Here is a 14,330-nt window from a genome sequence, read left to right on the forward strand (position 1 = left end):
GAAACAACTACGGAAAACAGGTCACAAACGTCAACAAAAAAACGACAAACATCACTAACATAACTTACAAAACACACCACCGGTCAACAACGGTCTCGAACACGGGTCTCCTGGTTAAAAGTCTGTTGTTTGTCCACCATAAGTGGTCTTTCTTGCTTTTTATACTACGTCATTAACTCTTACCGTAGCATTTATACTCAGTACAGAATACACGGCTTACAAATGATACGCGTAAATAAAGAAAGGCGTATATTGCATTTTTGCGTCGGCCACCGTAGCTCTCCTACGCGCTTTGTTGCAATCTGCAACCTCACCACTAGATGGCGCCAAATCCTTCACGCTGCACCTTTAAGATCAGTTTAAATCATAGTAAATTTATACTCATGAGCTGTATTAAATTGATGTAAGTTGTGTAGAGATCACATTGGGAAAATAATTAATTAGTGAATTAATTGCTTCTTCTGAATAATTAATTTTTGTTCATTATTGGTTTGTTTGTTATTTCATTATCACCCACTAGAGTTCTTCTTGACATAACATCACCTCCCAGTTAATAACTTATTCTCAAAATGGTTGTTTTCCAAATTAAAAGAGCAACTTCAGTGTTAATAATATCTAGGAAAGAATGAATAATGACAGCGGTGCTTCTGTGCTTTCCTTTGTTGCAGCTGTTAACCTCTCCTGCACAGTGTGCTTTGAACAGCCCTGAAGGCTATTTTAGTGTGATGTGAATGATCTAATGACTATGATTGATTGTTGAATGGAAGAACAGTAATAACTTGCTGTTGTGGGTGTGAAAATTGAGGATTGGACCCTGCAGCAGGTGCTTATCTCTTAGTCCTTAACAAGACTACAATAAGGCCCTGATGTTTTTTATGTTTAACATCAGAAAACGCTGTAATTAGCACGGAGAACATGGCCACTGTGCATTCATAAATCAACCAATCTGTCTCGAGCGCTTTTTGTGTGCTGCTCAGGTCAAGGAACTAAAGCATTTCAAACAGAAATGAATCAGGTAAAAAGGAAAAGGAGGCCAAGGAAAGAGAACAGTGTAACAAAAGACTGGGACATCCTTCGACTTGTTTTGCTGTAGAGAAGGTTAGCAGTGGATGCAAACCAAACCACCCACCCACTGAGAGCTGGTAGAACGTATATCAGCACTTTCAGAAACTGCTGATATGGGAGGTGGTTCTGTCTCCAAAAATACAAACAGGATGCATATTGTGTAACTGTTGACTGTGGAACGTGTGAAGAAGGAGAGAGATGAGTAAGAAAAACGAGCTGGTAAATCGACAGTAAAGAGAATGAAGAAGAGGCTTTTCATGGTTGGCAGACCACAGATTGTGCGCCAACCACAGTTGACCTGCTGCAGATAAGGGGAGGACAAGAAGAGTGGAATTATATGAAGGTATTATTGGAGCAAAACACCTGAGCACCTGTGACAGAAGAATTTATCGTCACACATATCAGTAAATTTGAAGTCAGAGAAAAATGCTTTAGGAGTTACAACTTTGTAGACTTTTTTATCTCCCAGAAACAGCAGTGGAAATTGTACAAAACACAGTCACACCTACAACATTTTTTCACAAATAATGTTTTCTTTCTTGGATATTTTTCCAGTACAAACACAAATCAATAACTGCTTGAATCTGCCGCTACGAGTCTCAAATGCTGTTCTGTGCACTCTCACTTTCGCACCACATATCTCAGTGAAATATGAAGCAAAAGTCATTCGTGTACCTGTAGAGTCGGGGGGCGGGCGATCCTTTTCTAGCGTGGGCGGGTTTTTGTCAGGGGTGCGTCCCCATTGGCTGATGAGCTCAGTGCCCTTGACGTCGGTTTTAATTGGCCCTAAACAGGCACTGGGTATTCATTAGCTCACTTACTGGATCCCTACACTATTGTTAAACTGTTGTGTTGACCATAAACGTTGTCTGGGCTGTACTAGACATTTTGTTGTGTTAAGTCAGAAGTAAAGCTTTGCTATGTAAGGTAGCTTTAACCTAATTAATGTTATCTAACGTGCTATCTATAGACCATTTTACAGTTGTAGACGTAAACATTCCAAATGTGTTCCAGTTTATTTCCTGTTGCAGTGAATTGCATACTATGCACTACATACCCAGTATGTGTACTATCGTTCAACATACTTTTGGGTGAATAAACAGTAGTGTGTATCTTTTCGGACGCACTGAGCAGTACTTTACGTCGTCACTTCCTGAGAGCCTCCTTGTTGGTTGGAAACACGTAACCATGGTAACCTGTGCCAACCTCAAACGACAGTTTGTGAGAATCAAAGTCTGAAATTAATTTAAAATATATATTACGCTTAGCAAAGTGGAATCTTATACTTACTCTTAAATTTAAGCGTTATTGATGTTACAGAGCTGTCTGCTGAGCGGCAAACGAAGTCAAAGAACGCAGCTCTCGGTGACAATTTTGAGCGGTGCGCCACGCCAAGGGGAGCGGCACCACTCTCCCCAAACAACAATATAGCCAACGCAGAGTGATTTCACCACTGATCATGTGTGGGAGCGGCTTTAAGGACCTTTCAAACAGAACGCGGTTTAAGCTGCGCTTACCACAGTGCTTGGCGAGCGGCGTATCGTGGCGCCGCTCAAGCCATTGGAAATATTATAGTTCCATTGTTGCATTCTGTGTGAAAGGCCCTTTAGTGTAACATTACTTGGTGCTCAGGTGTTTTGCTCCAGTACTACTTTCATAGACTCACCAGTGAATTAACAGTGTGAAAAGAGAAACAATTGTAGAAGGTTGAATCAACCCTGAGGCTTGTCATACAGTTTAGCCCACTGTTAACACAAAGCCCTCCTTCCCAGGATATTCTTTCTACTTTGAGAGAAGAGAAGAAAACAGGAAGGATGATGCAGAGCGGGGGGTAGCGGTTATGCCAGATTTCCCAACTCCATTAGCTGCTCTGTGCCACGGCAGCTACCAGATGTTAAATAAGAAATGATGTTTTGTGTTGCACAAACCCCACAGCTTGAAGTCACGCAGCACATTTTTACATGTATTTCTTTGTGCATTCATAAATATACACATCTGGCAAAATGTATTGTTTACATTATTCAAAAGCAGCTGGAAATGGTAGAAGTTCAACTAAGCGTTTTAAGTCTCACACGCTAAGAAAGCTCGCCTCAGTGCTCGTTAAACCAAGGCTCTGATTCCAACCAGGCTCCACAGTAATGGATTACATTTAATGGGAAGACAATAACCACGAGCTAATTACCATCTGTAGGCTAATCTGTAAACACAGTTTAGACAAAAAGGGAAACATGTTTTGGTCTAATAAACCATGTGATTGAGCGAAGACTGTTAAACTGAGATTAAACACACATCTTAAATACACAGAGTAAAAACAGAAAAATCTGATTATTATGACAGTTTGCCAATACAGTAGTTAATCCATAATACTGTACATTATTTAAATATATTGCTGGTTGAATTGTTTATTATGGGTGAAATCTTCAGTCAAACTTTGAAGGGGACTAACAAAACAATGATATTATAAATATGCATATACAGCTGTTGTGTTCACTGTTGCTCGTTAAGTTCAGTGGCCATCGGTTGACTGGTTTAACACTATTGAGGAGAGAAAATTGTCTTCTTTTAGCTTTTGTAGGTATTTGATGATTGGTCCTTAAAAATTTTGAGGGGAACAAATTTAAATTTTTCAAATATTTTGGGGGACAACTCTGTCTCCTACAAAATTACATTCCCATACAACTAAACAGCATCAAAGAACGTATATTGCCAAGAAGTGAAAGCCAATTTTTCATGATTAGGCTTAAAATTACTATGTTTGTTATGTTATTAAGCTACAGACATAAGTAAAATAAGTGAACATTGACTTTTAGTACACAAGAAGTGTTTGTTTGATCCATCCATCCATCCCAACCTCCTCCCTACGCAGACTATCATTGCAAACATATTTGTGATACGTCAAAAACAGACTTAATATGCAACAAAATGTGTTTCCCCTGAAACGTAATTCCCAGTGCACTTTTCATGGGAAAGTCATTTTACGGAGACAGGGCTGCTTTGTATTAAAGACTCAACTCATAACTGATTAAAAGTGATCAAATATTCAATCAAACAAGATCTGAGTTTGAATCTTAGGATGAACATTTTTCCCATTGTCTATCTTAGATGATATCCATGTTGGATCAACTATGATTAAAGAGAATTTATGTAAAATGAAATAAAATAATTTGAGGTAGTGAGAGCTCTGCTCATGTCTCACACAGGCCCTGCTAAAAGGAAATAATAAAATACATCCAATGCAGCCAAAATAAACTAATTTAGTTTAGTATGAATTACCATTAAACTGGGTGTCTAATAACTGTTTTGCCTCTTCATATAGAACACCGTAATTAACTGAAATGATAGCTCTGCGCAGCGATGACGGATTTTTTTCGTTCCTAGCTGAGTTCAGGTAAGCACAATTAGTGCTCCCAAAGTAGCACACGTGTAATTGTAAAGTGTCTTTGTGTAGTGCAATGCTTACCAGATGCCAGAACAGCAAGTAGAGCTTAGGGATGATGCCTTTCAATTAGGATTTCACCCCAGAGTCCAGTCAATTATCCACAGAGGTCTGCTGTGCTTTGCATCCCATAAATTGGCCATGTTTCATAAACGACCCAAAATAAAAAAATAAATAAAAACAAAGCTGCTCTGCCCATCTTTAGTAACAACAACAGATTTAACTAAAATACTGGAATTTGTTCAACAGATTTTGCTTTATGATTGCAGATAAAAGACTCACAGGATTAGATAGATTTGATCATGGGGGTTCAGCCAGAATATTTCAGCTGCTACTCTGAGAAAAAAAAAAATTCTGGGAGATGTGATTTGCATCAAGAACACTGATGTTTCCGACCATTTTCAAAGGATTCATAAAGCATTGATTATTATACAGAAACAATGAATGGGGCCGTATGGCCCTCTGATTGGACTTACTGAGCTCTAAGGAGCTCTGTTGGAGTTACGATAGAAGTTTAGAAACCTTAAAAATCGTATTTTCTATTTCGGAACATGAGGCACTTCAGTTTCAGTTTCTATGTTGAATTGCTTTAACTAACATTTTCAAAACTCAACCGGATCTCACGGGAAGGCGTATAAATAGCGTATCATTGCAAGGAAAAATGTCATGGTCGGGCTTAAAATAAGTACGTAATCTAAGTAAAATACGTACAGAACCAACGTAACAAAAGTACGGAAAACACATCATAAAACGTCACAAAAAAAAACTTAATTGATTTTTTTTCTTTGCGTTTCAGTTTTCTTTTTTTTAAAAACAAGTGCATGGAAATGCACGTATTGTGGGCATCGTTACAAATCCGAGGGAGAAGATTGAAGTTGTGAACTTTTATTAATTACCTTGGTACGTGACTTGACAAATTTATAAATATCTAACCCGGTCTCAAGGGAAGGCGTGTAAATAGCATGACATTACCCGGACATTGGGCGTGTCATGAGGACGCATTTTAGGCTTTTCGTTTGGTTAGGTTTAGAAAAAAAAGCCATGGTTGGGCTTAAAATAAGTACGGAAACTCAGTAAAATATGTACGGAAACAACATAAGTATGTGAACACTAACAAAATGTACAAAACAAAACTGGTGTCAAGCTCCGGTTTCCTGGTTAAAAGTCCTGTGTTTGTTGGACCCATCCACCTCCCCTCCCGTCCACCATAAGCAGTCTTTCTCGCTTTTTATTCTACGTCACTAGCTCTGAACGTAGCATATTTACGCGGATGTGTTTACATCGCAGTCAGTACAGACTACATGGCGTGCACATGACACGCCAAAAGCAAAAAAGGCGCTCTTATTGCACGCTAAATGCCTCGCGCATTATCGTGGCATTCATACGCCTTTTAGTGCAAACTGGCTGACATATCATACAAGTTATTTTCAGCCACAATCTCATATTGCAAGTTGCTAAGCTCAGATGGGACAGAAAGCTTTAATGATTTTAGCTCCTGCCATTTGGAGAAGTGTGCAATTAAAAACTATTGTAAAGTTTGTGTTAAATGACTCTGCCGGTAATTGCCTCAGTTATTACCTCTGCCAAGGAGCTTACAGTATGTTGTCGATTCTGTTTGTTGGTGTGTTTGTCAGCAGGATTATGGACAAACTACTGCCCCTATTTTCATGAAAATTGGTGGAAGAGTTTAGCATGTGTCGAGGAAGACACCATTATATTTTGGAGGGGATTGGCCTCTCTCTCCGAGTGCCCCTCTTGTTACCAATTATCTTGATGTAGATTTTGCTTCACATTTGGGTTTCAGTATAATTACTCTTTGCTCTTTTGCGCACTCTTTCAAAATGTTGTATTCTGACAGGTCTCTCATGTAAAAGAGATGTTTGACCTCAAGCTTAAAATAATAAAAGGTTTAAGATTGTATCTTTAGATCCTCTACATCTCTGCACCTTAGTGCCGTCATGTCACTGTCAGCGTGAAAGTCTCATGCCTAAGGACACTCTGCCTTTGTTATTTGCTTTAGGCTACACAGAGTAAATGCCATGACAGAGCTTAATGCTGAGTCTCTGTATAATATTCCCTCGATGAATAAACAATCGTGAGTGGGAACCCATGAAAAACTAGTGTGGGAAGATAGTCCCATATGCTCTACACCCTTATTAAGACTTTAAGATAAGTGTCGGGCAGAAATTTAAATATGCTATTTTTTGATTTCAGGAAATTTACATGTTCTCTCTCCTGGGCTACTCGTGCACCACAAATGAGAAATCTTGTTACCCTCTTGCAGCTTACATGATCTGCAAAAAAAGAAAAATAATGAATTGATTCAAACTTGAGCTGAGGGCCTGGTGTGTATTTTAATTGGCTGTTTGCATTCCAGCGCATTCAAAATAAGAAATGCAGATGGGATGACAATGTTGGCCTTGTTAATTAGAATTCAAGGATTATATTTATCAGTGCGTACAACTTGTTGGATTTATCACCATTTGATCCCTCTTGATATTTAGAGGATTTAGCTATATACTACAGGGGAAAACAGGGCATCAATATAACAGATATTCTCTCTATAAACTCCAGCATAATTGTATAATATGACAGACAAATTATCAAAAAAGGGATAAATGAAAGGCTTTTCTTTCATGCATAGTTTTCCTCGTTTAAGATCATATTCATATATTGGTTGCTCATGAACAAATGGATAACCAAACCCCAACTGTCGAGTAGCAGTTAAGCTATTATAGAGAGATTCATTGATGTGAGCAACTGAGAAATTGTGCTTATTTAGCCCAATTAAAACCAGGCAGTAACCTCTGGTATATCATATGAACCATTGTATGAGGATACGTTGAATACAGCATGATGTTCATTTAGTAAATTATGGTTCCATTTAGAGTCAAATAGACCATAAAGCAGGGGATGCTTTAGGGCGGGGCTACCTTGTGATTGACAGGTCACTACCACGGCGTTGTCCATGTTTTCGTCTTACAACTTTAACCCTTTCACAGTGTGTTTTCAGTTCATCAAAGTTAATTGTAACATTTTGGATGCCTAAAAATGTCTTATTCAGCGTTCGGTTGTACTTAGCTCCACCCTCTTGTGTCACTTCTGGTTCCAAAAACCCCAAATGGTGAACGCCAAAATGCCGAACTTGAGGTTTCTGAACTGCAGTCCACAAACTAATGGGTGACGTCACAGCGACTACGTCCATTTCTTATGTACAGTCTATGATTGAGAGACTTAATCATACATGGTTGAAATCATGGGAAAAAACTATTTTATTTATTTTAGTCATACTTCCTCATAGTAACACAACAGTTTGTTCTTACACATCGTGGTGACAGCAACACTTCCTGTTGCATTTTCCAGAATCATTTTGGACATATTTGATAAAAGGCATCCATCCCTAATGAGATTCCTGCTGTGACAAAAACCCATCACTTCCAACATCCAAATCAAATCTCCACTTATGTGTTCAATTTAGTAGATTAAGTTAACTTAAAGTAGCACGATGGATAGTTGCATCAGATCGGTACAGTAAATGTCACATCTTTTATGTGGCCTGACGTTTCAACTTGATGCTGTGATTCACACATTTCATAGAATGATTAAGGTAGAGATTCTTTTCAACCCCATTTCAGTTACTTCCAGCTGCTCACCGGAAGAACAGCGCACTTGATGTGAAAATGTCAGTTGATGAAATCCAATGAAAGACGTGTCTGTAGAATGATCTGCCATTGAGAGTTCACCTGTGAGACACAGGAGGCCCGGTATTAATGTTTTTAAATATGGACATCAGTAATGCTGATGAAATATCAAAGAAAGTCACTCTCCACCTCTCGCTGTTTCATGAATATTATGTCTATTTTCTCTCTCCGTAGGACACTGAGATTATCAACACGGCCATTCTGACCGGACGCACTGTGGCCATTCCCGTCAAAATGGTCTCCATAGAGATGAACGGAGCGGTCACTGACGTCTCAGCCTTTGTGCAGTGCAAATCCTCCAATGAAGACATTGTTAAGGTACAGTAAACCTGATTTCCTCAATCTCTGTATCTGGGAGAAGATGCCAATTTAGAAAAATCTAATCCCTTTACTCTTCCCGTAATACTGCAGAGTGGCCCGGCACCACAGTCACAACATCAGGAGCGCATAAAAGCTTCATTTTGGGCTGCTCCATATGTACTCGTGATTTGATTATACCCTCATGCCTCAGATAAAATCAATGCATGTTCATAAAACTCTACATATAAATCAATATGGTTGCAAGGGAGCAGCAAAAGCTCCATCATATGCGTTTTGAAGCTGCACACCTACTGCTTGTCAGAGAGACACCTTGCTCACCTGATGTGCTGCAGTGCAAAGCCCAGCATCTCTCTTACTGTACGTGTGATAGCTGCAGGCAGATAATATAACACCAGCAGCATCCCAGGTTGCAGGGAACAATCACCGCTCTGCCGCCTCACAGGGAATCCAAGCCGAGAGTACAATATCAAAGTCCCGTCGGTTGATTAAATAAATTAAAGAGGGATCACAACAACTTGCAGAGCACATTAGAGGCTGTGATTACACCGTTATTATTTTCTCCAGTCAATTACAATCATAATAGATTGCACCATAGGCAGATTGCATAATTGTATAGGCAGTACAGTGAAGTGTTGCACTGTAGTTTTGATCATATTGAAATGATTGTGTAAGGAGGGGAGATGTGACCTTAGATGACGTAAACAGAACAGACTCATTCCTCTGTTTCCTCTCATACAATCTACTAATATTATAACGTTACCTTACATCGCAATTTCCAAAAGCAGACAAGAAATGCATCACAAGAAGACATTGCAATAAGAAAGGGATCACACAAAAAGAGATGTATAATGAAAGGTGTGCAGAATGTAGGTGACATTGGCTGTATTCAAAACCACCTACTACATACTACTGAGGAACGCCGTATGCAGTATACAGTACATACTACATACTGCGCTCCTCAGTAGTATGCAGTATGAAACAGTTAAAGCAATGTATTTTGCAGTAAGCTAGACCAGGCTTTAGCCTTCAAACCAGCTCTTAAAGCACTCGACAAAAAAACTAAGTCGTACCTATTGCAATATTATCGAAAATACAACTTCATTTTTGTTTTGGGTTTGTGACCAATGTTTGTAACTTTATAAGATAATGCAGGTTTAGCTCCACCACCCCTTAAACAATTTCTTCCAGAGCTCATGATGAAGACAAACAGGATTATCACCGAGGGGTGACGGTAAATATAAAACAATGCTCGACAAAACTGCCTTTTCAGTTACAGCAACAAAACAGTGGACTGATGTCCCTACAGGTATTAGAGTAACGTTAAAAAGGGTCATGTTGTCTCAAAGTTTATTTTATAATGAATATTTGTGTTGTGATATTTAAACAAACCAGCCGTCAACAGGGAAATAAAAGCCTCTTGCCTACAGACCGGTCTCTAGAGAGTTCCAGCCAGCTCATAGCGGTCTGTGAGTGTCACCGCCCGGCTGGCGAGGTAGCGACACCGACAGGCGCCAGCTAGCTGTCACGGCAGTTTGTGGAGCTCCTAAACCTCGAAAACGTTGAAGCAAATGTGCGATTCGTCATCTAATATTGTAAAACTGCTAATATTCAAAATCTACAGTGTTGATTTCTTGCCTCAAAAATTCTTAGACGTGAAATTAGTGATGAAATAGCTACAAAAAATGTAAAAAACAAGTGCCGTTTTTGGCTGCTGTTGTTGTGACCATAGCCTGTACCATTTCAGCTCTTTGCATTGTGGGATACAGTAGACTGGTCCGATGCATACTGGAGATTTAAGGTTTCAAATAGATGAAGGAAATATAATCAAACCACAGCTGTCTAAGGTTTCTTAAAGGTGTCTCACATACTTCAAAACAAGTTTTGATCGTCAGTATTTCTTCCACATTCACCGGGTGTTGGACACAGAGGGTGACGGTGGCAGCAGGATGATGAAGAGGGTGTTGATTGTGCGTATTGTTATCGTTATACACCCACTTTATAATTACCAGGAGGTTGATGCTAACTATCCAAGCATGTATTTTATGAACAAATAAATTCTGTCAGTAGCAAGGTGTCCCAAAGTGTAATCCTTCTCTCTCTGTCTATAATAGCCGACCCTTTTCCCACCAAAATTAGCACGTATATTCAGGATTTTTAAACCTGCTAAAAATAGGTGATAGACTCCCTTCCCATTGCGAGTATGTCATGCTTTTGCACTGGTTGCACTGGCCTTTCTGTTCTGTTCCTGAAGGCCTGCAGGCTGTTTGAACCCACCTCCCCTGGATATAGATGGATGTAACCATGCAGGGAATCTGCCAAATGGAGGCAGTATTTTTAATCCAGTTTATACTTTATTTCTCCTTCTCATGTGCAGTAAAGGTTGCGCGGCTATTGAAAAGCTCTGAATGCAGTAACAGCTGCATGTTAATCCACTGCACTCAGTGGGAAACAGCCATCGGGGAGAGGGAGGACAGACGTGACTCGCAGTACGATCAACTTTGACTTGTCAATGACAGAAATCTTGAAATCCAACAAATTAATGTATCATACTTGAAGAACACAGAATCCAGTCTGTGTCCAAAAGCCTTTTGTTCATTGAGTGGTAAAACTATTATATCAAGTCAGGCTAATGAAATCCTTTTGGGGGGTTTAGCAGCTCCTCAAGGTCAGGTGAGGCAGGTTTGATAGTAGGTTTTACAGACTGAGGCCGTGAAGCCATAAAGACGAATCAGACGTTGACTTCAATCATATCGGTTGTGTGTGTCCAGTAACTGTCCTCATTAAAAGACCAGTATCTGTCTAATATATTTTGACCAACTTACCCTAATGTTCGCTGCCCTTTTCTGTTAGTAAGCATGAAGGTATATTTCTGTGGGCGGAGCGAAGGTGGAGGCAGAATAATTCTCGCATTACCTAACGCTGGCCAGCAAGTTTTCTCTGAATATGTACAGTCACTCACTCTCAGGGATCACGAGTGTGAGTGTTAAGACGGACGTATCAAAAAGAGAGTCGTACAATATCGGCAAAGTGTTTCAGAGATGGAGAGCAAATGTTGCTAATAGTTTAGCTACTGCTGACGGCAGCCAAAAGCTCACAGCTGCAGCTGCGGTTAGCAGGAGGCTATTGGCAACATTTTCTCTCCATCTTTCTAATAGTTTAGTGTGTTAGCAACATTTTCATGCCTCCACGCCTGCGACAGCCTTTGCCGGAGGCACTATGTCTCTCATTTCTATCTCAGGAACGCGTGGAGAGAATTTCTTCAAATTTGGCACACTTGGAATCAAGGATGAAGTAATTCGATTTTGGTGGTCACGGTCAATGTGATTTCATTTGACCATACCTCAAGAATTCCTACGCTAATTATGACAATTTTGCACAAATGTCTATGATGAAGAGATGACATTTTGGACAGACATGAATGCAAACTGTAACCTGACTGGTTGGTTGTTATTTCTAGTCTCTCCATCTCTCTAATATTTTAGCCTTCTGCATGAGCGAGCCAACAACACAGCGAGATGACATCTTCAGTGTGTAACTTTAGCCCACTACTCTGAGGGGATTTGTGTTTGCCTCCTTTGGTTTGCCTCCAGCTATCACCGTGACGTAATCATGACATCGGCACTAAATACACTCTATACACTCTTTACAAATTGGTCTGAAGAAATAGCTTCTGATACCTAAGGGAGAACAAATGAAAGTATGAATTAAACTCATAGCAGTCAATGAGTTTCCTGTATAGACGTGTCCCTATAAGGTGGGAGGGAGTTCCAGCTGTGGCGTATTATTATTGTTTTGTGTTGTCCATAGAAAAGAACAGGTGTTGCACTGGGGATGGCCGGCCTCAGCACATCGTTTCTCATATTTCATTATCCATTAAAGGCAAGGTGCTGGGCCATGTGATATTGAGTGGGCTTGCTTCAGCGCCCCTGCCATTGAACATTCCAGGCTTATTTAAAACGAGCCCTTCAGGAAATACCAGGAAACACACGAGTCATGACAGTTCAATAAAACGTCCCCCAGAACACAGAAATAAAAGATTCACAGTGAGACAGACAAAGCTGGAACACTCCATTACGTTGTTTTTTATATACTGTATACCACACACATTACTGCCATGTCAGAAGTCACGGCGATCTATTCTAATCAGATTGTTTTAGATGGCGGTTGTTTTCTTATTCTGAGCACTATATACCACAAAGCTTTCCACTACTTTGTCACACCTCCTGCTAGCCTCGTGACCTGCGACTGCAACTCTAACAGCATTTAAACTAAAATCATTTTCACGACTTCTTCCCTGAATAAAGCAGTATTTTCAGCCCACTGTTTTTCTCATTTGGATATGTGCCAACCCACAGGCGTTATTTTTTTTTTTTCTTCAACTTTGAGAGTAAAAATAGGTGAGAGGCTGTCATTTCTTCTTTACTGGAACTTTTATTTATTTATTTAGTGCTTTCTTCTTTGGAAATAACTAAGCTGCAATGTGCATCAAGAGCCTATAGCAGATAAGCCAATCCTGTATGTGCACAGTGTGTGTGCGTACATGTGCAGGAGGCTTTATTAAGGCACCCTCGTTGAACAAGGAGCTGAGAAAAGGATAGGAGAAAAAGGCAGCGAGTGTGTCAGGAGGTAGGGGGGACTTACCGGCCATCAGAAGCAACAGACACCAACACCCATCCTCCCACTCATCATCCTCTCCCCTGGCATTGTGACTCATATAACCCATCTGAAGGCAAAGATAAGACCTTGTGTCTGCACATTACATCTTATGCCCGTGGTCATCCTGCACACATACTGTATCTAGCTGGAGCCTTCTTCCTCCTCGCCACACTTTTATATAAGGCTACGTTCTCATTAGAGGGCTTGATGCTCAATGCACATATTCATGTTTGAAGTGACCCATATCTGACATCAGTGTGAAAAGATCTCTGCCCTGAAACAACTCACATGCAACCGATAACGTCACATACACGGGGGACTGTCCATTGATCCGACGGTCCATTATTCCAAAACCCCAATAGTTACACAGATGATACTCCTAAATCATAACACATGACTCTGTATGACTCCTAGAGAAATACATTTGATATTTCATTTTAACAGCTCTTCTGTGAACTTTGTGAAAAAGTTAATTAAACTAAAGATGTGTGACGTTACTGTTTGACATCCCGAAACACCGCCAGTCCACGCAGTTTTTATAACATGTGATTTCATTAAATCAGAGTTGTGCTTTGGGAAACATGACGAATTTATCAGAAGAACTGGGTGAATCAAGAAAAGTCTGTTTAATAAGATAATTTACATTTTAAATGACTGACGACGAGGCAAATAAAGTCTTCAACTGTTTCCTACTGTCGGAGGAAAACCACCGTTAACATATTGATACAATTTAAGGCGAGCTAAACATCTACTCTTTCTAAAAGATCATTTATAATTTCTTACGACTCATAAGCAGACACTAACACATTCGCTGAACGTGATTTAACATCATTCGGTATCCAGTTTAGCTCCATGAAAGGTGAATGAACGTGATGCTTCCCAGATCAGTGGTGCAATTTAACCAAGTACATTTACTACAAGTACCGTACTTAAGTACAATTTTGGGAAATATTGTACTTTTTACTCCACTATATTTATATGACATTTTAGCTACTAGTTACTTTTTACATAAAAAACATATGTTTTTGTGATATAATGCAGTAATCATACTACTACCCAGTAATATATGGAATATATATATCTAAATTGACTCCAAATTGAAGAACTACAACATTAAAATGTATGTGTTACTGATAAAAACAGAATAATAT

The 14,330-nt window shown here is 39.6% G+C and overlaps 1 protein-coding gene across 4 annotated transcripts in view; it reads left to right on the forward strand.

The window, feature by feature from the left end:
* The window catches only part of tmem132e (transmembrane protein 132E), a 451,229-nt gene that overhangs the window by 394,154 nt on the left and 42,745 nt on the right, over nt 1-14,330 (forward strand). For all 4 annotated transcript variants that reach the window (XM_074609980.1, XM_074609982.1, XM_074609983.1 and 1 more), the window contains one exon: nt 8,377-8,520. In XM_074609980.1, coding sequence (XP_074466081.1) covers nt 8,377-8,520 — 144 coding nt within the window. The remainder of the gene's footprint in view (nt 1-8,376; nt 8,521-14,330) is intronic.

The sequence above is a fragment of the Sebastes fasciatus genome, chromosome 16 (assembly GCF_043250625.1).
Source record: "Sebastes fasciatus isolate fSebFas1 chromosome 16, fSebFas1.pri, whole genome shotgun sequence".
Classification (NCBI taxonomy): Eukaryota; Metazoa; Chordata; class Actinopteri; order Perciformes; family Sebastidae; genus Sebastes; species Sebastes fasciatus.